The following is a 25,911-nucleotide window of genomic DNA, read 5'->3' on the forward strand; positions in this document are numbered from 1 at the left end:
TCTTCCAACAAACTGTCGGGATTCGAATGGGCACAAATTGTGGTCCATTATTAGCCCAATTCGAAAGAGCTATTTTTCTTTCATAAATATCAAACTGGTGTATTTGAAAAGTGATTGTAAATTACGTACGCCTTTTCTCAAAGTTAATTACATTACCATGAATACCCCACCTCTGATTAACACATAAGGTTTAGCTCGGATGGGCGTGATCGCTCAACAGGGGTTGCTTAATTACTCCTTCTACGCATCTGATTCCATCTCCGGCATTTTCGGGAGTCTGTGTTTATCAGGGTAACAGAAAATACTTAGCATGAAACGTGACTGAAAAGGTCTGGGAAAATGCATATATTTTATATCTATTCTTATAAAGTTTTTTCAGAGTTGATGTGGTCCGAAATCGGTAATAAGTAATCGACTCTCAATTTTCATGCAGTTATTATGTACACTAATAACTATAAATTGAACACTTCAGGGGCAGTTCATGTAAATGTTGAGTATGTGCATGAATAAAAATGCAAGCACATACTCAATATTTACATTAATTTCCACAACCTATAGAACACATTTAAATAAAAAAAAATGCCACCTATTAAGACTATACGAATATTTTATTTAAAGAGTGCCTGAGTTGCACGCCGTACCTACATGGTTAAACTCGTTACCGTGGTCGGACCTCAGGCCTAATCTAGAATTTGACCTCATCTGCTCTCAACAGTGTGTATTGTATACACAAAGAGGCATGTCACGCCAAGGTTATGCTTCTGTGAACATATGAGGCTGCCCCATGTAAAACAACTTTAGTTCAGTAAGTACAGGTTGTATATACTTTCTCATTTGTCTCTTCATTGAATCATTCATCTCAAGTATTTTGCTCCAATTTCGAGCAGCCCTTCCACTGCACATGTTACATTTGTAAATGGATCAAATCATAAAATACACTTTTATACAGCATTGATCAAATCAGTTTTTTAAATCACATAATTTTATACTTTATCATACTATTAAAGTGGTAGTTATTAGAGAGGGTCGATGAAACACGTATATGCGATAGATCGTCTAATTCTTCGTGATAAACTTCCTCCTTCGATAGTTCACAGTTTATATGTGTCTCTTGCAGTGGCAGTGACTTTTATAACTAGGAGCAAACAATGACGAACCGTAAGTGTTCTTTATTTTAACATGTTTAATGAGAAAAAAAATTCCTAGGTATCATTTGGACGGCTGGTATGTATGTCTGTGTATATGTATATATACATGTGTTATGCTTACGATTTTAATTCCCACTTTCTGCTTGATAATCATGTGTGCACTTCTTGGCTTTTAGTTCAGTTCAATATTACAACAGCTTTTTAAATATTCAGCATTTGTGCCTATAGGCCTAGAAATGATAAACAGAATGATGTATAATAATCTAGGTCACCCTTATTACAAATAATATCTAGCATATTGTGATGCATTCGCAGCATTTCTATCTCAGAAACATGATCGAAATGTGGAAATCGATAGCAAAACGACTTTTCCATTTTGCGAACAAATTACAAATTGTAGGCCTATTAATTAAAGAAATCCGTTGCAGGCGAACTTGCTGACAGATACATGTAGTTCATTATTTTCTTCTCTTGAGGACCCGCACCTCAGATCTCCAGATTTCCGCATTATTCCGCATTTTTTCCTCATTTTAATATGGAAAAAATTTCGGAGAGAATTAACAATACGGAAAAGCAGAAAATATACGGAAATAATCCGGAAAATAAACGGAAATTTCGGAGAATTGGACTTAGTCTATTTTTCATCTGGAAAGATATTGAACTCTTAACTTAGAATATTTTTCATCTGGAAAAAATGAGCTCTGGACTTAGAATTTTTTCATCAAAACAAGATGTGTTTGTGAAAACAGTACCACCCGGCGGCAAAAATTCTAAAAAGCAATTTTTAGCAAATGGGTCTCAGTCAAGGTCACACAATCATTGTTCTTGGTGTCATTTGAAAGCACTTTATTAGTGTAGTATGCATACCAAATATTAAGTCTCTATCATCTATGGTTCAAAAGTTATGGCGAAAATTCGAAAAAAGCTATATCTAGCACATAGGTCACAGTCAAGGTCACAAGGTCATTGACCGTGGTGTCAGTTGAAGGTGCCTAATTAGTGGTGTAAGCATACCAAATATGAAGTCTCTATCTCTCACGGTTCAGAAGTTATGGCGAAAGTTCGAAAAAGCTATTTTTAGCATAAAGGTCACAGTCATGGTCACAAGGTCATTGACCTTGGTGTCAGTTGAAAGTGCCTAATTAGTGGAGTATGCATACCAAATATGAAGTCTCTATCTCTCACGGTTCAGAAGTTATGGCGAAAGTTCGAAAAAGCTATTTTTAGCATAAAGGTCACAATCAAGGTCACAAGGTCATTGACCTTGGTGTCTGTTGAAAGCGTTTTTGTAGTGGAGTATCCATACCAAATGTGAAGTCTCTATCTCTCACGGTTCAAAAGTTATGGCGAAGGTTAAAGTTGGCAACAGACAGACAAACAGGCAGACATACAGCTAAACAGACAGACAGGACAAAAACAATATGCGCCCCGAAAAAATTTGGGTGCATAAAAACTGTCTTGGGGTTAACAGCAGTTCTCTGTTTCTCCTGAATGTTATGTACAATTTGATCGGGATCGGAAGAAAGTTTCAAAAAGTCGGGCTCAGTGATCAATTAATTTAAACAACAGACCGCCAAAATTTAACCTTGGCCTCCATGTTGCAACGTCTGCTCTGTCTAAAGGAGGAAGTTTGTTGACCAGACAGCCTGAGATCGTATTGCTGTATCAACCAAAAGGTGCAGATACACGTATTTCATATGCGGTAGGTCAGTCATATTTTTTTTAACATGTGTGTCACTGTGATGATGAACATGATGAAAATAAATACTCTAGGCCTAGGACTGAGCTACCAGGCTACGTATGTTTCAGCCAATATAATGCCCATGATTCAAATCTTTCAATCAGCTCATAGAATTTTATTATGGTTAACCACAATTAAAGGTGTTAATTTTGGGGAGCCATGGGCTGTAGTCTCTAGCAATGATTTACCATACTTTTATTTTGGTAGTGTCTGTGCATGTATGAGGAGGAGATTTCTGAAAGTGGTTATTCAACTTACTGCGATTTTAACAGGCTTAAAGCTTGGTCCATGGATGGTTATGTTTGAGGTATATATATTCTTTTTTTCTCTTTTTTTATTGCTTGTTTAATTAAAAACAGTCAACTATGATTGTCATTATTATATAAATATTATTTTAAACAAATTTATATAAAATTGAAGAACCCAAACTTGTGTATTTAAAAAGATTATAAAAGGAATAAAAGCAATGAATTTAAATTTTATTAATATTGCACCATTATAATTTAAGTACTTTTTTTTAACTGATAGGATTTGCCAATTCGACCGCAAGTGCTGCTGCAAGAAATTAAACATGCAGTGACCTTACAAATTACAAAGAAGTCTGAAGAAAATTTTATTGGACAGATGGGTGTAAAGCACAGACCTGAGATATAAATTGAATTGTGAGAAATATGAATCAGGGATGCAGGTAGAAAATGGCAAATGTGATCCAGATTGATAAAAAATGTCTAAATTTTTTTCTTGTTTTGTAAATATTCAATGCTTAGCCTATGTCAGTTGTTATTTTTTCCCCAATATCTAATAGTGTTGAACATTTCACTCCCACTTTTGCATAAATAGAATGAATAGATTTCCATTTATTTAATATGAATATTAAAAAATGCCACATTTTTTCCATGATGAACTTGTGGCTTAAATAAGAGTTCCAGCTTTTTTCCATACATGCTCCTATTTGTTTGTCAAAGATATAAGATCCAATACATTGCTCATGAACATAATGTGTAATTTTGTTCATTCATTAATATGTTTTTTTCTCAAAATGATATAATAAATTGTATATAATTTTGCACATTGTTGATGGTTTTGTAAATATTTATGTATGTATGCATCATGTAGTGGTTTTAAGCCATTTTATAACCATGTGATTAACTCTGTATTTTCTCCAGATTTCCGTATTTCCGCATTTTATCAACCAAGTAAATACCTCCATATTTTGTATATATGGAAATGCGGAAATGGAGAGAATACGGAAAAAGAGTCCAAATACTCCCATCCACATTTTCTCCATATTTTGAATACGGAGAAAATCTGGAAATTTGAATCTACGAAAATCTGGAATGAATGCGGAAAATTAGTCCAAATACTCCCGTCCGCATTTTCTCCTTATTTTGAATATGGAAAAAATGTGGAGATCTGAGGTGCGGGGATTATATCTTTAAAAATTTCAAAATAAGATCTCGATTTCAATTTTCTTTACAGTATTTTTGTGAATTTTACGAATCAAATGATCTTGAATTCAAAATTAAAGGAGAAAAAAACTTCTAATATACATGTATAGTCAACACCGGTATTTTCTCAATGAATCAGCCATGTTCCCTAAAGAATCTGTCGGAAACAAATTATCCTTGAATAAGAAATCGTTAAAGATTTCGTACGATGTCATTCGAGACGTTCAGAAATCACCACCAAACAACCCTGATTTAGACGGTGACATATCCTCTGATATTTGACTCTGTTCTTTATTGATTGGTTCCACAAAACTCAGAAATCGATTACACGACAATGAGATGTCCTGTGATGTGTATAAACTGTACGTATAAAATCAGAAATATCTTCCTGTGAAAATTAAAGCAAAGGATCGTTTTATCACGTTTATTGCACTTTTAAGTACACTTTATGGATATATGGAAATACATGTACATAATTTCAAGGATCATGAAGTTCAATAATTGAAATATGAAGAAAATAACAGCCATCAACATAAAAAGTCCATCAAAACGATACAAATCAGAAGGTGGATACAACAGACTTTTATATACACCACATATGGGATCTGGTGCCATGGTGGAGTAAGCATCCCCTGCTGACAGGTTATACCCACTGTTTGCATACTCCTTCGCATGAGCGGGCAAACGAAAAAAAAAAATCCTTAGACAGTCCAGTGTGTAAATAATCAATTACATGTAGTAAACGGAAAAAATTCAGTCTATATTGGACTTAGTATCCGATTTTGATGTTTCAGAAAAAGAGGCTTTCAATTTCTGACAAAGCAATTTTGTCTACCGTAGGCCGTGAGAAATGTCGCCGTTAAACGAGAATTTATAATTATTCTTGTTTCACCAAATTGTCTGTCAAAATCTTGCCTCATTTTAAAATTTGCTCACAAATAAAGCATGCTCTTGCGTATTGAATCAGCTGAAAGACTTGACCTACGTACACTCTGAGCATACTCTAAGTATGATCAATTTCTAACCGAGACAGGCTATTGACAGAAAAGTTGATATGACAAGGAGTTTTGTTTTAAACCTCATTTAAAGTCAGCATTTCATAAAATCTAATGGCTATGGTTGTTATTATGGCCTTCATACCAAGTATAACCTACCGGGGGTAGCTATTCATTGGATCATATGTTGACTGACGTGCCATGTATTTTAAAGTGTGTGCCTTTGCTCATATCCGACGCTGATGAAGCGTTTTAATAAAGCATTTGTGAAAACAGTCCATAAATCAAATAAATATAAGAATCTTTTTATTATTGGTGAATATAGTTTTCAGTAGGGGTTAGTTAAAGTCTGGTGGGAGGAACTTTCATTCAAACAGTCTTATTATTTACAGATTGTGAATTTGGATACAATGTAAACTATTTTGAAAATTATATCTTAATTGTTTCGATATGCAAAAGCATGATCTCCGTATGAACAATTTCTAAAACGAGGCAAGCTATTAACAAACAAGTTGCTGAAACAAGGATATCCACAGTCTCGTTTTAATTCATCATTTCTCAAGTTTTATAATCAATACCAAGGCCTTTTCAGCAAATGCAACCTATCATGAAATCAAATGATTATGCCGACTGATGTTTTAATACTAATTGTTAGCCCACACCTGCACAATGAATTGTCTACGAATTGTTCCGATTTTCCCGTTCATGATGAGGAGCGCATGGCAGGTGTGTCCGGTCGGCAGGGGATGCTCACTCCTTCATGGCCTCTGAACACCTCTGATGTTTTGTGATGTTTTTGGTTGCTCTGCTTTCGAACTCGATCTATTGTCGAAATGGACTTTGAGCTTGAATACTGTTTGTAATCGCCATATTTCATCTACGTAATGCTATATTTCAAAAGGAAAATTGTCTAATGTTAATATCAAAGAAAAATGCATTGAAAGTAAACTGAATTGGAAGAAACATTGTAAAAATTATATTTTTATCGCTCTTACATTATTGATGACTTGTACTTTAATAATGATTCATTTTTTTATTTAATACTTATTTGTAAAATAAATGTCAATAAACATAGAGCGAGATCAAAAGATTTTATTTTTTGATTATTTAATTTTTTCTTAACTGTTTTCTGTTTTTCTTAACTCGAACATTGGCATCTTATTTCTATTACCAAGATTAGGAAGGCATCACATGAAAAGAATATAGTTGTCGACCCCAAGGATTGTTCTTTGCATGGACATTACATTTCTCTGTCAACACAGACTAGCTTAAGGCGACAGGTCCACGTATTGATTTCCATTCTGTGAAACATGCAGGGTCTTTCTAGATCGACTTCTCTCACAGAAATATTCATTATCTGTTATGTAGTTCTGTTTAGTACAGGATATAGAATTCTTAAACATAAAAAAGGTGATGGCACGTAAAAGATCCCTCACTGCTCAATGGCCCTTAGTAAAGGACAAACTTTACGATTCTCCATCGGCAAATAGTGGCGTCTTCATATGAGTGAAATTCTCAAGAAGGACGTTAAACAACAAACAAACAAATAAATCCATGTTAACATGGTTAAAAGTAATTTGCATTCAAAAGGAGTCGCCTGCGTGGCGCTGTGGATGGAGTGTTCGCTCTATACTCGTGGAGTAAGAAGTTGATCCTTACGTCGCAAGTTGAATGGTTAATATATGATATACACGTATAGTTACAATTTATTTACTGTTATTAAATAAATTTTCACTATTTTTTATAACATCATCATATTTTTATCCAGGTATGCGGATTGCCTTGCTTCAGTTATTGGCAAGAGACACAAAGTCAAAAATCCTCCAGAAGGCGGAGGAATACATAACACAAGCCGCAAAAAATGAGACAAAACTTGCTATTTTGCCGGTAATAAAAAAAAAACCCACTCTTCATTGATAATTTGGCCAGGATGGTGCTAAATTTAATATATGTTGTCCAATGTCCTTTGATCTGTAGGAACTGTTCACCGTAGAACTACATCCTCCCGTGATGATGGCGAACAAAGAAAGCATACCTGACGGAGAGACGTGTCAGCTGATGTCCCACCTGGCCAAGAAACACAACATGCATATTATCGCAGGTAAACACAACAGGTATAGGAGCATAACAGGTAAACACAACAGGTATAGGTACATAACAGGTGAACAGTTTAGATATAGGAACATAACAGGTAAATGAAACATAACAGTCACATTTTTGCAGGTAAATACCATTGATGCAAGAACTATATGTATACATACATGTATATTACATAGAAGTAAATTTTATAATATTCCCATACAATCATGCATGTTTGAGAAGATAATTTCACAATTACATTATAAATATTAACAATTAATGCATAGCTGTATTGTAAGCTACATTCAGTTACAACCATACATATAAAAACAGCCCATGACAGATTCAAGTTTTCAAATTTTTGGGGAAAAAATTATATTGGAGCATTTTGCAAGCTGCCTGTTAGAAAAATTGTCATTTTCAAACAAACATGCTATCGTTGCACAATTCAAAAGATATAAAATTTGGTATGTACACTTATCAAATCTATAAAAAACCAATCGTTAATGTATTTATCAGTGCTTAAGTGTTGCAGGTTCTGTACCAGAAGAAATAAAAGGAAGCGAGAAAATGAAAAACACAACCGCCATATTCAATCCAAAGGGAGAGTTGGAAGGGAGGTATACAAAGGTCAGTTACCTAGGTAACCTAAAATGTACAAATTATTTTATTGGTTCTCTTTAATTGTAAAACTGTTTCAAAGACATAAACTTACATATTACTCTAAAAAATATTTGAAACACTCAAAGAAAAAGAGGAAAGGTTCAATATTTGTAGTATTGTTTTATTTTGCAAATTAATGTTCACAAGTGAATTTGGAACGTACGTCCATCATAATTATAACAAAATTTATGTTGATTTGGGGAATTTTTATCTGCCTTTACCTCTGAATATTACAGATATTTTCATTCGATGTTCATTTGGGAGGAACTTTATTGATCTATTAATCTAATTTTACACATCTATTAATTCAGTGTTGTTCTAGGAGAACACTTTTCTTTCTTTTCGAATTGTGATTTTTACAGATGCATTCTTTTGATGTTGATTTGGGAGAACATTTATGTATTCATGAATCTGAGTGGTTTGAACATGGACACAAACCGGCTACCTTCAAAACTGGTAAAAAATACTATCAATGTCCAATCATTTTATAATTATAAACGAAATGTAACCTAAATATTTACAAATAAAAAACTGAACTTTTATTAAATTAGATTATGACAGCTAATGAGAATTTTTTTGATAATACAAGGATTATCAATAGTCTTAATCAATACTTCGAAAATTTTACGGTCGATACAATGGCCTCATCAGCAGTTTCTGATAAAATATTTATGTAGTTTTTAAGGTCACATCTTCCACAATTTGTTTTTATTATTTTAGACATTGTACCCCGTAATTAGCAAATAAGAAATGTTTTTGTATTCATTTGAAGCGATATTAATTCAAAAGCATCTGTATTAAAAGACGAAATCTAGAAGACCAATTGCGCTCCGTTATTAGCGGACCTATTTTTATATTCGTATGAAGCAGAATTTGTGCAAAATCTTATGCGTGAAAGAAGAAAACACTTGCTGTGGCCTTCAACTCAACTTTTAGATATATCGACGACGTATTGTCGATTAACAATGGTAATTTCCATTCCTACGTCGATACGATATATCCTGGCGAGCTTGAGATAAAAGACACCACAGAGTCTGACACATATGTTTTATACTTGGATATTTTACTTGAAAAAGACGTTAATGGTAATCTAAAAACCAAGCTATATGATAAACGTGATGACTTTTCTATCGTCAACTCCCCTTACTTATGCAGCAATATACCTTCATCACCTGCATACGGAGTGTATATATCTCAGTTGATTCGATACACAAGAGGATGCTTTACCTATGAACAATTTCTAAAACGAGGTAAGTTATTGAAGTGGCTGAAACAAGAATTTCAACTGTCTCGTTTAAAGTCATAATTTCGTAAGTTCTATGGTCGATACAATGACCTTGTCAGCATATACAATTATTTATCACTGAGTCAAGTGCTGACTGACGTTTTTCATACTTATTGTTAGTCCATTATTTATACTGAGTTGATGACGGATTTTTCAGTTATTTCCCGAATTGATGACAAGGAGCACACGGCGGGTGTGACCGGTTGGCAGGGGATGTTCACTCCTCTATGGCACCTGATCCCACCTCTGATATTTTGGAGGTCCGTGTTTGCTCTGCTCCTATTCTGTATTGTTTATGGACCTTTGATCTTGAAAACTGTTCGTTATTTCTATATGTTTCATTCCTTTTGATATATTGACGACGTTTCATACAAACATTATTCATTTTCTTTCCTACTTGGATTAGATAATTCAATCCAATCTTGAAACAAAAGACACCACAGAATCAGGCAAATCAATTTCATGTTTGGATATTTTACCAAAAAAAAGTTTAATGGTAACAATCAGACTTCTTATACAGTAAACATGATGACTTTTCAACCCTTATATATGTAGTTTTAAAACCATTTTCAATATTGATCATGGTGAAGGTCATGTTTCCAATTTGTTAGCCTATGGGTTGCTACGTTTGTCCGATTATGACAAGAAGCAAATGGCTGGTCAACGAGGGGATCCTTTCTTCTCAACGGTACCTTGTCTAACCACTGATATTTTAAGAGATCCGTGTTTGCTCCAAATTTGTATCGTTTCAATTGACGTTTAAGTATGATGTCTGCAAATAAACACCCTGATTTACGCGATGAGTTCAGTTTTCTTTAGTAAACCTGACTTACTTTTCTCGTAATTATGTACCAATTTGCCTTTTAAGCTGCATTTGGAGTTTAGATTTTTTCTGGCGTATTTTGAAGCATCAGCACTTGCCACTGGTGAGGGTTTGTGTGTGTGTGTGAGTGTGCAAAATTGTACTCTCTACCTTTACTCTGCACTTAAGCCCATTGAGCAGGGAGGGATCTTTTTTGTGCCAGCACCTACGTAGACACGGGACCTCGATTAATACGGCTTCATCCGAAGGACCTGTCTCTACGTTCTGCAGTAGGATTCGAACCCGCGACATAAGGATCAATTCCTTACTCTGCGACTCTGGAGAAAATTCTCCAACCCCTACGCTATAAATTCAAATTGCCAATGTGATAAACCTTACATGAATGCAAAAGACAGCATTGAAGAAGGATGATAATGCTTTAGAGACCCAACGAGAATAGAGATTGTTCATACCAGTGAAATCTGTGTGGAGATAACAAACAGTGGCGCCAACACGCACTTCCAAAACATAAGAGATGGGATCAGGTGCCATGGAGGAGTGAGCATCCCCTGCCGACTGGTCAGCGCAGTGCATCGAATTTCTCAAACCAAATGTGCATCAATAAAACCAGAAAACGATTTTCTGTTTTTCTTTTTCAGATATATGTAAAGTTGGAGTAGGAATCTGTATCGACGTTCGATTTCCTGAAGTATCACGATATTACACAGAACAGGGTAAGTTTTACTCCCTGTTTTAGCGATGTCTGGTGTTTGCATGTTCATACATGGGTAAATGATGCTAAAATTTCTTTTTTTAAGACTGTAAATTGCACGTGTACCTTGGAGCTTTTAGCGCAGAGAGAACCGGACCTGCGCATTGGGACGTCCTGTTGAGGGCACGTGCAATCGACAACCAGGTTTACATAGCAGCGTGTTCCCCCGCGGCAGATAAATCACACCATTACGAGGCGTGGGGTCACAGTGCCGTGGTGGATCCATGGTAATGAACCAAACAAAAAGTGTTATCTCTAAAAAGTGTTCTCTTCTTGGAGTACTTTCCGGTAGTGGCTTCAAGTAAAAACTTATAGCGATTGATTTAGTAAAACGTTCTTTGATCCACTCACTTAGATGTCAAGTTTGATCTCCGTGACTAACCATTCAATGTTCTGTTTGACAACAATCTTCATTCCTTTTTGTTATGAAAACCAAATTACGGTAATACCCAATAAATAATCCTAATGCTTGTTAAAATGCTTTGAATATGTAAAGACTGCATTTTCAAATATACAGTTAGAGTAAAGGACTAAGAAATTTGTTTTCTCGCTGGTGTGTGAATTTTGTTATTCTCCACATTTATTTTATTTAACAGGGGGAAGATAATAAGCCAGGCAGAGGGTGAAGAGGCTTTAATATATGCTGATCTAGGTGATTTTTTTTACGTCAGCTTTCATTAAGCCACGAATATGATTGATTGTTTGTGTATTGTATTTTGTGCCCCATTCGAGAATTTTTCACTCATACATGTATCACCATATACCTGTAAAGGGCTTCCAATTTTGTCCTTTACTCAGCACTCAGAACCATGCACTGAGAAATGAGTGATTTTTATTGTTCTAACGCCTCGACATAATGTTTCAATCTGAAAAAGCCGGCACTTTGAAGTGGAAGTTGCAGGTTGAGACCTTAAATCCCAAGCCCCGTATCACTCCAGGCACGATAAACAAAACTCACTGCTCATTTGTTCTGAGTGCCTAGTAAAAGTCAAAATTCGAAACTCTTCCCCGTTCTATTATTCAATGAATAGGAAAATTAAAATTAGTTACAAGTCGTAAATATCTTTATTAACTTTTTATTTTCTTTTTAACTTGTTTTCAGATATGAATTATCTTAACAAAGTGAGAAGTCAACTTCCAACGGAAAACATTCGTCGTAAAGATCTGTATCATCTAACATACAACTGGTAGTGGAAAAAAAGTGTCAACCATAAAAATGGTATAACGATTGTATACAACAGCACTTGCTGTAATTTCAAAGAGCAGATAACTCGTAGTTACAAGGGATTCCTAAAAGACAATGCCCGGCAGATATGAAGTTGAAGAGTTGTGTATACCTACGTATCTTCAAAATGTAGATGATGTATCCTCAGTAACTGCAGAGAAGTTGTTTATATGTAGTCAATATTTATGGTGCTTGTTAAGATGTCCTAAAATTAAAATATTAAACTTTAGTTTTTAGCTCACCTGAGCCGAAGGCTCAAGTGAGCTTTTCTGATCAAAATTTGTCCGTTGTCTGTCGTCGTTGTTGTCGTTGTCGTTGTTGTCGTTGTCGTTGTCGTTGTTGTCGTCGTAAACTTTTCACATTTTCATCTTCTTCTCAAGAACCACTGGGCCAATTTCAACCAAACTTAGTACAAAGTATCCTTGGGTGAAGGGGATTTAAGTTTGTTCAAATGAAGGGCCACGCCCTTTTCCAAGGGGAGATAATCATGAATTTGTTAAAAATTTATGGCAATTTTAAAAAATCTTCTTCTCCAGAACCGCTAGGCCAGGAAAGATGAAACTCATGTGGAATCATCCTCAGGTAGTGTAGATTCAAGTTTGTTCAAATCATGACCCCCAGGGCAAGGGTGGGGCCAAAATGGCCGATCCAAGTTTTACATAGGAATATATAGGAAAAATCTTTAAAAATCTTCTTCTCCAGAACCACTGGGCCAGGAAAAGATGAAACTCATGTGGAATCATCCTCAGGTAGTGTAGATTCAAGTTTGTTCAAATCATGACCCCCGGGGCAAAGGTGGAGCCAAAATGGCCGACCCAAGTTTTACATAGGAATATATAGGAAAAATCTTTAAAAATCTTCTTCTCCAGAACCACTGGGCCAGAAAAGATGAAACTCATGTGAAAGCATCCTCAGGTAGTGTAGATTCAAGTTTGTTCAAATCATGACCCCCGGGGCTAGGGTGGAGCCAAAATGGCCGACCCTAGTTTTACATAGGAATATATAGGAAAAATCTTTAAAAATCTTCTTCTCCAGAACCACTGGGCCAGGAAAGATGAAACTCATGTGGAAGCATCCTCAGGTAGTGTAGATTCAAGTTTGTTCAAATCATGACCCCCGGGGGTAGGGTGGGGCCAAAATGGCCGACCCAAGTTTTACATAGGAATATATAGGAAAAATCTTTAAAAATCTTCTTCTCCTGAACCACTGGGCCAGGAAAGATGAAACTCATGTGGAATCATCCTCAGGTAGTGTAGATTCAAGTTTGTTCAAATCATGACCCCCGGGGCTAGGTTGGGGCCAAAATGGCCGACCCAAGTTTTACATAGGGATATATAGGGAAACCTTTTAAAATCTTTTCAAGTACTTCAAAGCTATGATTAGTGATATTTATATGGAATCATCCTCAGGTAGTGTAGATTCTAGTTTGTTCAAATGATGAATGCCTGGAAGGGGGGGGGTAAATTCAAGCCCGATGTGCTCAGGTGAGCGCTGTGGCCCCTGGGCCTCTTGTTATATTTAAATTTTAAAACCATTATAATTCTTTGTTTAAAGTGATGTATGGAACCAAGAAAAAACAGCACTACTTGGTATGGAGGTGCTGTAGCATATCATGCTTTTTCAGTAAAGATCTAGAGTTCACATCTGAATTAGTTTTCAAATTAAAGCAGTCATTATACGAAGTGGGAGATTTACTAGTATTGTTAAGTTCATATGCTCTTTTTGTCAGAATTTAAAGTTTGCATGACTGTGTGGACCTGGTTTATGCTTTGTTATTGGCGTACGAAGACTGCGTGTTGGTTCGTCTTTAAATGTGAATTCAATTCATTACTTTTAACTTACTGTAACTTTTCTCTAAATGTTAAAATCTCAGTTACACATCAAGTCAAATCTCTTTCATCCAAACTTCTCCCACATTCTTAAACTGAAAGATCAACATCATAAGAGAAACATTTGGTCTTAATTCTCAAGACGGAAAATATCTTACCTTTTATCTCTACTCAGTACAATACTTGAATGAACAGTATTCAAGTTCGAAGGTCCATTTTAACAATACAAATACAGAGAGGAGCAAACACGGACCTCCAAAACATGAAAGTTTGGATTAGGTGCCATGGAGGAGTGAGCATTCTTTGTCAAACGATCACACCCGCCGTGTGCTCCTTGTCATGATCTGGAAATGATGGGAAAATCTGTTGACCATTCAGTGTGACATAATGGCCTAGTAAGTTAGTATGAAAAACATCAGTCAGCATTTGACTTAATGATACTAGTATATTGTATTTGCTGGTCATGGTATCGAAAATAACACTTTCGAAATGATGACTTTAAACGAGATTGCTGATATTCTTGTTTGAACAACATGCTTTCAATAGCTTAACCGGTTTTAGAAATTATTCATGCGTAGAGCATGCTCTTACGTATTGAATCAATTGAAGGATATAAACTCCGTATGCAGGTGATAAGGATATGTTGCTGCATAAGTATTGGAATGAAAACAATTGAAACGTAAAGCCATCATGATTGAAATAAAAATATTTCTGCAAAGGAGTAAAACAGAAAAACTGGTGAATAAATGATAATCTGTCAACAAAAAATATGATCCAACAACAGAAATTCAAGTTTCATTTTATTATCATCTTCAGAGAACTTGTGTGAACAACAGAATGGTTGTTTTTTTTGACAAAATAATTTTGAAAATGACTAATAACAACAGTAAGTAAATTTCAGACATCCATTTTTATCAAAAAAGCAATATAATCCATGACAGATTTTCTAAATGTTTATGGTTTGCTGAATTTCTTTCACTACCATTTGTGCGTTAGGTGATAAAGATCTTTACGTCGGATCTTCTCCAAAGGAGGTCGACCCCTCACTTGATTAAGATAATTCATGTCTGAAAAATATTATAGAATAAGGATTTTAAGAATTATGGCTATTTCTGATATACATGACATCACGTGATAATTTAGAACACATCTGGTATCAGACAGAGAAGGTTATTAGCTCACCTGAGCCAAAGGCTCAAGTGAGCTTTTCTGATCACATTTTGTCTGTAGTCCGTCTGTCTGTCTGTAAACTTTTCACATTTTCGATTTCTTCTCAAGAACGGCTGGGCCAATTTCAACCAAACTTGCCACAAAGCATCCTTGGGTGAAGGGGATTCAAGATTGTTCAAATGAAGGGCCACGCCCTCATTCAAGGGGAGATAATTGGGAATTAATAAAAATTTGGTGGTATGTTTTAAAAATCTTCTTCTCAAGAACCACTGTGCCAGGAAAGATGAAACTTATATGGAAGCATCCTCAGGTAGTGTAGATTCAAGTTTGTTCAAATCATGACCCCCGGGGGTAGGGCCGTGCCACAATGGCCGACCAAAGTTTTACATAGAAATATATAGGAAAATTCTTTAAAAATCTTCTCAAGAACCACTGTGCCAGGAAAGATGAAACTTATATGGAAGCATCCTCAGGTAGTGTAGATTCAAGTTTGTTCAAATCATGACCCCCGGGGGTAGGGCGGGCGAAAATGGCCAACCAAAGTTTTACATAGAAATATATAGGAAAATTCTTTAAAAATCTTCTTCTCAAGATCCACTGTGCCAGGAAAGATGAAACTTATATGGAAGCATCCTCAGGTAGTGTAGATTCAAGTTTGTTCAAATCATGACCCCCGGGGGTAGGGCGGGCGAAAATGGCCAACCAAAGTTTTATATAGAAATATATAGGAAAAGTCTTTGAAAATCTTCTTCTCAAGAACCACTGTGCCAGGAAAGATGAAACTTATATGGAAGCATCCTCAGGTAGTGTAGATTCAAGTTTGTTCAAATGACACCCGGGGGTAGGGAGGGGCCACAATGGCCGATCAAAGTTTTACATAGAAATATATAGGAAAATTCTTCAAAAATCTTCTTCTCAAGAATAGGTCATAATTGATCATATTTATATGGAAGTATCCTCAGGTAGTGTAGATTCAAATTTGTTCAAATCATGACCCCCGGGGGTAGGGCGGGGCCACAATGGCCAATCAAAGTTTTACATAGAAATATATAGGAATATTCTTTAAATATCTTCTTCTCAAGAACAGTAAAGCCATGATTGATCATATTTATTTGGAAGCATCCTCAGGTTGTGTAAATTCATATTTGTTCAAATCATGACCCCCGGGGGTAGGGCTTGGCCACAATGGACGACTAAAGTTTTACATAGAAATATATAGGAAAATTCTTCAAAAAATCTTCTTCTCCAAAATAGAAAAGCTAAAATTGATCATATTTATTTTCATCCTCAGATAGTGTAGATTCAAGTTTGTTGAAATCATGCCCCGGGGTGGGGGTGGGGCAAAACGGCCAACCAAAGTTTTACATAGAACTATATAAGAAAATTCTTTAAAAATCTTCATCTCAAGAAAATCAAAGCTATAATTGATCATATTTATATGGAAGCATTCTCAGGTAGTGTAGATTCAAATTTGTTCAAATTATGACCCCTAGGGGTAGGGCGGGGCCAAAATGGCCAACCAAAGGTTTACATAGAACTACATAGGAAAATTCTTTAAAAATCTTCATCTCAAGAAAATCAAAGCTATAATTGATCATATTTATATGGAAGCATTCTCAGGTAGTGTAGATTCAAGTTTGTTCAATTTATGACCCCCGGGGGTAGGGCGGGGCCAAAATGGCCAACCAAAGGTTTACATAGAACTATATAGGAAAATTCTTTAAAAATCTTCATCTCAAGAAAATCAAAGCTATAATTGATCATATTTATATGGAAGCATTCTCAGGTAGTGTAGATTCAAATTTGTTCAATTTATGACCCCCGGGGGTAGAGCGGGGCCAAAATAGCCAACCAAAGTTTTATATAGAAATATATAGGAAAATTTTTTAAAAATCTTAAAAATAGAAAAGCCATGATTGGTCATGGGACTACTTTAAGATTTAAACTTTTCAATAATAAACCAATTTCTACTTTTTCCTAGCCACAGTGCTCAGGTGAGCGATGTGGCCCATGGGCCTCTTGTTTAAAAGTCCCTATTGCAATGTGTCAATTAATGGACACCAATATACGGTGCCGTGGTAGAGACAGCATGTTATGAACAGAATACTACTGTACAGTATCAGATACAGTATAGAGAACACCACTGCATGATATGAAATACAGGATGTGTCGTGTAGGACACCAATACACATGTAGAAGGTGTTTCAGATACAGTGTATGCAGTTCGTGATGTATAGAATGCAATTAGAAGGTGTAACATGAAGATTACACTTCTGCATGGTGTTTTATACACAGCACTTGAACTGTAATTTTTGCATCAGACACAGAGTATGGTGTACAGAACACTGCTTTTTCGTATATTGGAATCAATGAACAGTTTAGAACAATGTTATAGGAAGTTAATGTATTAGCAATAAACTCACCTAGATCGGCATATATTATAGATTCTTCACCATCTGCCTGACTTAAGATGTTTCCCCTTATAAATAGAAAAAAATATGAAGAAAGAAAATCAAAAAATGGAAAGAAAAAGGGATTGTACTTCATTGCCAAAACTTGTTCTACAAAATAGGAAATAAATCAACATATGTTATAGATTCTTCTGCTTGGCATAAGATGTTTTCCCTTGTAAATAGGAAAGAAACATGAACAGAGAAAATAAATCCATGTCCTACATATTTTCAGAGTTCCTTGTTTTGCATGGATTAGTACATGTATCTCTACATTTTTTTAGAATGATAAATGTTCTTATCTCCTTTCGAATCGAACACACTCCAAAATATATATCATGTGATAACTGAAACTCGAGAGTCGATAAAAGGACCTTATAAAAGTAAAACTGAATACTGGTAAATTTCATCTTTTGTGAAAATGTTAAAAACTGTCAAGAAAAGGGTATTTTTATTACCAAGGATCCATTACTGCACTGTGACCTCACGCCTCGCAATGATGTGACTTATCTGCCGCGGGGGAACATGCTGCTATGTAAACCTGGTTGTCGATTGCACGTGCTCTCAACAGGACGTCCCAGTGTGCAGGTCCAGTTATTTCTGCGCTAAAAGCTCCAAGATAGACGTGCAATTTACAATCTAAATTTAAAGAATTATGAATTTATTAGTATCGTAAATTATACTGTAACAGTGATTTTGTACAGGTAAGCACAAAAAACGTGTTAGATAGAGAAGCACCTGGGTTACTCATTTTTATTCGAAAATTTAGACTTTTTTTTCGAAAACCGTACCGCTGATAATCTGTAAATCATGAATGCCATTTGATATAAACTATAATTAAGCTCCATTTTGTAAACGCAAATGACCCTAAGTTAGGCTAAATGAAATCCTTCACCAAGACTTCATCATGTGACGTCAATAAATCAAAAAATATCTCTTTATGGAAAAAAATACTTCATTTATTCATATTATTAAACAGATTTGCTTGAATCTCACTGTCCTGTCACCAAAAGAATTATTCTACACATAAAAATGATTTTTATTTTACAATAAAAACACGTCAATTCATTTTCAACACACGATTCTTGCAGTTCTTTCTTACTGAGTTATAGAACATATACCATTATTATTGTTATATTAAAGGGTACTTGCTTCTTAAGTCGCGTTTCACACATCTTTTTACAAGTTGTCTTGAGTAAATTCTAAATACGTTTAATTTTCTCTCGGATATGATAAATAGTTTTGATGTCTCGGGTAAGGCAAAACTAAAGTGACAAATAATTTGTTATCTATAGTATCAAATTAAAGCTATTGAGAAAGAGAGTCAGACAGACAGACAGAGAGACAAACAGACAGAGAGGGTGACCTTGCTCTGACCTTGCTCTGTGTAATAACGGAAAACGAACGTCCATACAGATCCCTACTCCAACTTTACACATCTCTACAAATGAAAACAGTTGAATATAATATTTAACAAAAAAACATTGGAATACCTTATACTCAACAACTACAAACAAAATATCTCAGAAAAGAATCTCGCTTGCAGAACACAAACTGTTTTATGCTTTGATTATGTATACTTATTCCACTTCATTGCATTCCTGCGTTTTGCAAACATACTTTTAATCCCACTAAATCATGATAATGTTGCGTACTGGTTATATTCTTTTGGTGCAGAATTTTACTTAAACAAAATTATTTTTTTTTTAAATCATTATCAAGCATTGGATGTAGTTGTTCTGTTCAATAGTGTTTATATTAAGAATATCTAAGAAAAATAAGCCAGAATTGCCTTTTAATATCAAAGTTTAAAAAAGGGACGTAATTCCAACAGTTTCTCATGAAAATTTATGAAATATGGCAAACACATATACTAATTAGTAGGAGAGCAAACAAGTTGGATTTCAAAAATAACAGAGGTGGAATCAGGTGCCGTAAATAAGTGGTTGCTAATTTGCTATAGAAATGAGAGATGTTGACGGTAAATTTGTTGAAGTCATCACGTTTGTTATATTGTTTTGTTTTTAGTTTGCCATAAATTTCTCTTTCTCTCTTTTTAGTATGAATCAGGTTTGTCAGACTCTTTGAAATTTTCAGTTTCGAGTTCAAAGGGATATATGGAAATAACCTAGAAATAGAAGTAAAAAATAGTAATCGATAAATCTAAATGTCGAGCTGAAGGCCATGGCATGAGGCTTCGTCTTTTCTTGGACGAATTTTTAAATAAAATCTGCTTCAAATGATTACAAAAGTAGATCTGCAATTAAAGGGACAATTCATATTTTTTGAAAACCAAAAGATTGTTAGAGGACTTGATCTCCAAACACTTTAATGACATTGTCAATCAGAAACCCAAGCATCTTTTTAATACCAACTTAAGAGAGCTTTTAAGTTCAATCAGAATTTTTTTTAAAAATAATTTTACAAAAAAGGAATTTCATCTTCATATTATCCTCATTTATTACAAATTTACAACGAAATAAACATTCAGAATCTCTCAGATGGTTGTTTTGAACGTATACCTAAGTTTTATAACTCAAGTAACAAAAACATTATTCTTGTAGTTCAGAATTTTATGATGACAATGGATGAATTACTAGAATATTACCAGTGTTGAATGTAGTTGGGTTTTGACCTTGTTCAAACCATTCTGACTCACGGACCGATAATTCTTCCGACAAATCAACATCGAAAGAGTGCATCTGTCAAATTAATTATATTTATTTAGAACTTATATAGTAGCCTTTTTCTACTGTCAATAAAGATCCTATATATTACCGGTATATAATGATAATGCATAATTTTATATCATTTTACATATAACATTTTGAAAATATTGACGCACAGCGAACAACTTTTCTTTCTCTCTCCCTCTGCTTGCCTTCACCTACTTTTGTATACGTTCCCTCTATCTCTCCTTTTGGGTTAAATATGGCGGATGTATTCTTCATTTTCGCACTTTCTTTAATTTCTTCTGGTAGAGATCCTAAAACATTTAATCGTCTAAAAATTATTTTTGTTTTTAAAAGATCAAGTTTAATTATAATTTTTTTTTTAAATTCTACATGACTGTGCAACAAGGTATTTACCTGCTATATACACATGATACATATAAGAGGCTGTTCAATAAATAATGTCCTAAACTCTATGACATACAACATAGAAATCATATGACATTCAACTTGACTTTCTTTCATGATTGAATCTTTAATGAATTGATAACAGTTGATGTGACCACTTTTCATCACGCAGTTACATTGTGAGAAGCTGGAAAACAAGGGCTATTCGAAACACTGCATTAAAAATGAATGGTGAATTAGAGTGAAATTAAACGCCTCGTTAAAGCTGCTGTAAAACTTGTTAACAATCTAAAAGAAATATTCACTGAAATATGTGAAATTTACAACAACCAATATCTGTTTTATAGACACGGAAGCAGGTGGATTGCAATGAACAAAAATGATATAATGGGCACCAAAAATGGGTGCCCTCCTTTGCGACAAGGACTTACAACAACAAATATACTGTTTTCCAAAATTCAACAAATTATCACTGAATCAGATGATTTTTGAATGACTTTAAAACACATAGCAAATTTGAAAGGTCTCATTGTGGGGGTAGTTCAAATTTTTTAAAGAAACATTTTGACAGTAAAAAAGCTTGGTACTCAATGGACACCCTATGTTTTAAGAAATGAGTGAAAACGACAGAGTGTAAGAATATTTAAAAATCAGAAATTGTTTTTTAAACCTTTGTTTGAAATTCAAACAGGAAAAGAAACTTGAATCCATTGCTTCAAACCCTCAAAATAAATTAACAGTAAGATCAGCAAATGTGCGTCTGAGAAGAGCAAAGAATTGCAAGAGCAGATAGACAGATTTATATGCCATTTTCTAAAATATTAGTGTTATTGTTCAAATTCTTATTTGGGGAGGGAGTTCAATTTCTGGAGGAGTCAAGAAAGCAAAAGAATTTGCCAAAAAAATCGGAAGATTTATCGAAAGGACCAAGAATCAGGAATCCACTACATTTATTTTTTTTTTCATTACAGCGTCCAAGCCAACACGCCCTGAAGATTAGAGGAGTTTGGGGGATAAACAGGACGTCAATGTTTTGTCATACCAACAATATTCAACAGAGCTTTCATCCTTTCACTCGTTTAATTTTAACTTGATCAAAATTACCATTCAGAAAGACGAAACAAGTCCAGAAAATCATAAGATATGCGATAATGTGCATGTTGTTTTTTTTTTAGCCAAGTGTAACAAGATTATGCCTTTTAGTTATAGAAACATGTGATTTTTACCTGCTGTCATGTTGTGAATTTTGTATTTACTGTCACCCGGCAAATTTAAAATTTACAAAGTGACACTGTGATAATGTGCAAATTGGGTTTTCTGGCCAGGTGTAAAATGGGTTAACCTGTTATGTACATGTAAATGAAATTATATCTGTGATTGTATAAGTGCGATAATGTACATGTTGTGTTTCATTTACCTGTTATGTTCCTATACCTAAACTGATAACCTGTTATGTACATATACCTGCTATAGATGTGCATGTTGTGTTCCTTGGCCAGGTGTTACAAGGTGTTTACCTATTATGTGCCTTTACCTGTTGTGTTTACCTGCTATGTACCAATACATGTTTTAATACCTGCGATAATGTGCATGTTGTGTTTCTTGGCCAGGTGTTACATGGTGTTCACCTGTTACACTCCTATACCTATAGTGTTCACCTGTTATATACCTATACCTGTTGTGTTTACCTGCGATAATATGCATGTTGTGTTTCTTGGCCAGGTGGGACATCAGCTGACACATCTCTCCGTCAGGTATACTTTCTTTGTTGCCATCATTACGGGAGGATGTAGTTCTACGGTGAACAGTTCCTACAAATCAAATGACATTGGAGTGACTTGCCTTCACTGTTGCTCAGCCCAAAAGCTAAGTCTACTGGCAATCGGGGCTCTCTTCCGAACATCAGGAAATGTGGGGACTGCCCGGTACTTTCATGCCTGGTGCTATTGTATGCCTGTACTAATGGTGACAAATACATCTTCCAGTTGGATTTCTGGGATGGCTGTAGTGTACCAAGCATATCTAAGAGTGTACGATTAAATCGTTCACACATCCCGTTCCCCATGGGATGGTACGGTGTTGTTCGGGACTTCTTCATTCCTGTGATCTGACACAGTTCCTTAATAATATTTCCATCAAAGTTTGCTCCTTGGTCGCTGTGTACCCTGGTTAGAAATCCATACTTGGTGATGAAAGTACAACTACCACACAATCTCGGTTAACTATACATGTACAAGCTTAAATTATGATTTATGTCTTCTAATGCTAGGCAAGCTCATCGCAGCTAGTTTTTTTACAAGCATAAATTATGATTTTATCCACAAGAATAATGGTTTTTAAATTTCCCGTTTTACGAAGAAGCTATAGCCATTGTTTTTATGTCACTAGCTGAAACTTTATCATTCAAACAAACAACGATTGAACAATTTTTAAAAATACATTAGAGGTGACAATGTCTTAATCTTGAACAGATAATGAAAAAGGATTCAAATCTTTTGCCAATGTGAACATAACATTTTAGAATGGCTTGATTGATTGATTGATTAATAGATTGTACTTCCAATTCGAGAATTTGATGGAGAAAAGCATGATTAATATTTCAGGGTACAGTCTTGTTGAAATCTTAAGTGTTCAAGCTCGAGAAATAAACATTTTACAAGAAATTATAATATTGCCGTCAGAAATTGAATAGAATTATTTTTGAGAATTGGACGTCAAATTTTGTAATCCTGGTTACATCAGGCACGTAGCATCGTTTTTGAAAGTGGGGGGGCCAACCTGAAAATTTTTTTTTTTACTTACCTGAAAAATTTGACAAGAAAAAAAAAAAAAAAAAAAAAAAAGAAAAAAAGTTGCCCAAAGTCGAAAATCCTATTTCGTGGGGGCGTGGGGGGGGGGGGGGGGGGGGGGGGGGGGGGGGGGGGGGGGCCAACTTTTTTCAATTCAAACTTTTTGGGGTAAATTTTCTTTATAACACTACACTGTGCTGAAATGTGGGGGGGCCAACCTTCCTTTTAGTAAACATTTTCTACAGAAAAGGTAATGTCGGGAGAAAAAGTGGGGGGGCCAGGCCCCCCCTGGCCCCCCCTGATACTACGTGCCTGTACATCGATCGTTGCTATAAAGATTTTCTAATGATGAAAGATACAGTAGTTACAAAAAAAATCCAATAGATTATATCTAAAAATAAAAAACAAAAACAAAACAAAAAACAACAACAAAACAAACAAACAAAATCATATTAACAAAATACAGTATGAAATTTTATTTTGTTTATGTTTTGTTTGTTTTTGTATGAGTTTTCTCTGTTATATATACAAACATAATCTTTAGAAGAAAAATTCACAGTTGACACATTACTACCGGCAGAATAGCTAGTTTAGTCTCATTTTTTGCAGCTTGTGCTATGTATTCCTCCGCCTTCTGGAGGATTTTTGACTTTGTGTCCCTTGCCAACAACTGAAGCAGGGCAATCCGCATACCTGAAAAAATGAAAATATTTTACATGTTAATTTAATTTGTTTTTTTTTTCAAATGATAAAAGAAAACAGGAAATAATAAATATCATTCACTGATAAAACGTCAGTGATAATTAGTAGACTTTTAACCTGACCGAGATACATGTATTCTAAACTTTTGTTTGTTCATTTAGACTCTCCGCTTCACTGTAAAAATATAACTAGTTAATGTCACGAAGAAAACTAGTAGATTCACTGTCCATACAATCACTACCTTAATAGTAGTTTTACCAGATATTGGTATATTTACTAGATAAGATTAGTAAATTTAGAATTGATGAGTAACTTTAACTAGGTATCTAAGTTACGACCCCCGCTCCACAATTCACTATCTTAACCAGTAAACTGAAAGTTTACTAATCACGACCAACGCTTTACGAAACACACTAGTAAAATTCACTAGGTTTTTCTTTCAGTGTTTAGTGATTCTTTAAAACAGTTTAACTGCTCGCTCGTTGATAAAGGGGCACAATTTGTTAGAAATTCCATTTTTTAAGGTATGGGCTCCAAAGAGTTAAGAGATATTGTGAAGATAACACAAATATATAGTGTTTAATAGATGGAAAATCCGTTTGCTCTACTTTATAACTATATCAATAGAAAAGGGGGATAACGAACGGTATTTTTTTTTATCGATGAAGCTCAAATGTACATTGAAAGAATACAATCTGGGAGCAAAGCAAACATAATTCTATGAAAACGTTAACATCTGAGGTGGGATCAGGTGCCATGGTGGAGCAAGTATCTCCTGTCGACCGGTCAATAAATTTTTCTTATTTTTCCTGGTGAAAATTTTGACTGGTACAGTAGAACCTCATTGAAATTGCAAACAATAAAAAAATGCATATTAAGTTTGTCGTAATTAAAAATTATCTTCAAATGAATAATAAATTTCTTTATTTCTGCTAAAAAAAATTCTTGACACAATTTTCTTTTTGTGTAATTTCAAGATTAATTTTCGTTTACACGTGGAAAAATTTTAATGTATCATTATGATATTGATATATTTTTAAAATAATCATATTTTTTTATATCAAGCTTCGAAACAAATTGACCCCCCCCCCCAAAAAAAAATGTGGAATTTTTGTCTTCTTTATTTAATACTTCACAACTTTTATAGTGCAGGATCTTTACTTTTTATATTTATAGAATACAAACAGACCTCTATTTGAATACAAGTGACCTATATTATTTCACCTCATTTTTATAGATCTATTTTATCCAACTCCATCACAAATCATATGAATTATTGAATTATATTTATGTTCTTTTCTTTTTAAAAACCTTTTTATATGTCCCAAAAGGATTGGAAATAGTAAGAAAAATCCGGGCGAAGGACAGAAAATGTACAGTGAACATATAATTTTCTTGCAAAGTAAAACAGAAAGTGGATACTTTATACATACCCATTTACCAACATAGAACACTTATCAGCTGCCATGTTCTTTATAATTAAATTTACGTCAGTTGAAAAGCACAACATACTCACGCATTGTCATCTCGTGCTCTGAGTGTAAGCTTTTATAGGTTACATCTACTGCAAAAGGATACAGAAAATAAGAACGTTCAACTTTGAATCCATCGTCCCTGTAGAGTTATCGTTCGCTCCTCCAGATAACACATCTGCAATGCGCTTTTGACGTAGACTTAAAATTCCAAAGATCCATTCAAAATTTTAAAAAGTAGCTGTAACAGTTCTAGATAAA

General features: G+C 34.7%; 1 protein-coding gene, 1 long non-coding RNA gene and 1 pseudogene across 4 annotated transcripts; 2 read left to right on the forward strand and 1 right to left on the reverse strand.

Moving 5' to 3' along the window:
• Positions 1 to 650: 650 nt before the first annotated feature.
• LOC134275205 (omega-amidase NIT2-like) lies at positions 651 to 12,388 on the forward strand. Of its 2 annotated transcripts, none has more exons than XM_062757465.1 (10): positions 651 to 805; positions 1,118 to 1,158; positions 7,101 to 7,219; positions 7,310 to 7,433; positions 7,947 to 8,041; positions 8,437 to 8,530; positions 10,821 to 10,895; positions 10,980 to 11,160; positions 11,530 to 11,585; positions 12,036 to 12,388. In XM_062757465.1, the coding sequence occupies exons 2-10, from the start codon at positions 1,149 to 1,151 to the stop codon at positions 12,122 to 12,124; spliced, it is 843 nt and encodes a 280-aa protein (XP_062613449.1). In that variant the 5' UTR covers positions 651 to 805; positions 1,118 to 1,148; the 3' UTR covers positions 12,125 to 12,388. The 2 variants fall into 2 exon arrangements, with proteins under 2 accessions (XP_062613449.1, XP_062613454.1); XM_062757470.1 differs by having other exon boundaries at positions 654 to 809.
• LOC134274987 (uncharacterized) lies at positions 2,671 to 4,301 on the forward strand. Of its 2 annotated transcripts, none has more exons than XR_009993748.1 (3): positions 2,671 to 2,850; positions 3,097 to 3,196; positions 3,418 to 4,301. It is a non-coding gene; the product is annotated as an uncharacterized LOC134274987 (long non-coding RNA). The 2 variants fall into 2 exon arrangements; XR_009993747.1 differs by having other exon boundaries at positions 2,672 to 2,854.
• Positions 12,389 to 18,071: 5,683 nt separating the features above from the next.
• Positions 18,072 to 24,173, reverse strand: LOC134274998 (omega-amidase NIT2-like; annotated as a pseudogene).
• Positions 24,174 to 25,911: the final 1,738 nt, after the last annotated feature.

The sequence above is a fragment of the Saccostrea cucullata genome, unplaced genomic scaffold (assembly GCF_032062105.1).
Source record: "Saccostrea cucullata isolate Sc308-1 unplaced genomic scaffold, CSIRO_AGI_Scuc_v1 ctg72, whole genome shotgun sequence".
In the NCBI taxonomy this organism is placed as follows: Eukaryota; Metazoa; Mollusca; class Bivalvia; order Ostreida; family Ostreidae; genus Saccostrea; species Saccostrea cuccullata.